The 474-nt window shown below is 65.6% G+C and overlaps 1 protein-coding gene across 1 annotated transcript in view; it reads right to left on the bottom strand.

Moving 5' to 3' along the window:
• Nucleotides 1-470, bottom strand: part of NRG2 (neuregulin 2) — a gene marked incomplete at both ends in the record, with an annotated part of 193365 nt that extends 192895 nt beyond the window's left edge. The window contains one exon of the mRNA XM_010850611.1: nucleotides 38-470. Coding sequence (XP_010848913.1) covers nucleotides 38-470 — 433 coding nt within the window. The remainder of the gene's footprint in view (nucleotides 1-37) is intronic.
• Nucleotides 471-474: the final 4 nt, after the last annotated feature.

The raw sequence follows: 474 nt of genomic DNA on the forward strand, positions 1-474 counted from the left end.
TCCCCCCTTTCTCCAGCAGAGAGAGGGGGCAACTCACCGCAGTCAGTGCACAGGATCTTGCCCACCTCTTTCTTGAGGTTTTTGCCGTTGGTGTTGAGAGGGGCAAAGGCTGTCTTAAAGACCAAGGGCTGCTCCGTGGGCTCCAGGAAAAAGATATAGCGCTGGTTCCTTTCGAGCGGCGCACAGGAGCCCACGCTGATCACCTGCTCGCGCTGCAGTCCCCCGCTCCGGAGCGGCCACTTGTCCAGCACCTTCACCAGCGCCACCCGACCCGAGGCGGGCGGCTCGCGGGTGCTGTTGGAGCTGGAGCCGCCGCCGGCCGGGGCCAGCCCCTGTACCTTGCCCTCCACCACCACGGGCGCCTTGTACGCCTGGTCCTGCACCGACTTGAGGCTAGGCGAGTAGCAGGCGAGTGACACACCGAAGAGCAGCATAGAGAAGCCGGGGGCCGGGTCGCGCCTCATGCCTCCGGCG

Source organism: Bison bison, unplaced genomic scaffold (assembly GCF_000754665.1).
Source record: "Bison bison bison isolate TAMUID 2011002044 unplaced genomic scaffold, Bison_UMD1.0 scf7180017864291, whole genome shotgun sequence".
In the NCBI taxonomy this organism is placed as follows: Eukaryota; Metazoa; Chordata; class Mammalia; order Artiodactyla; family Bovidae; genus Bison; species Bison bison.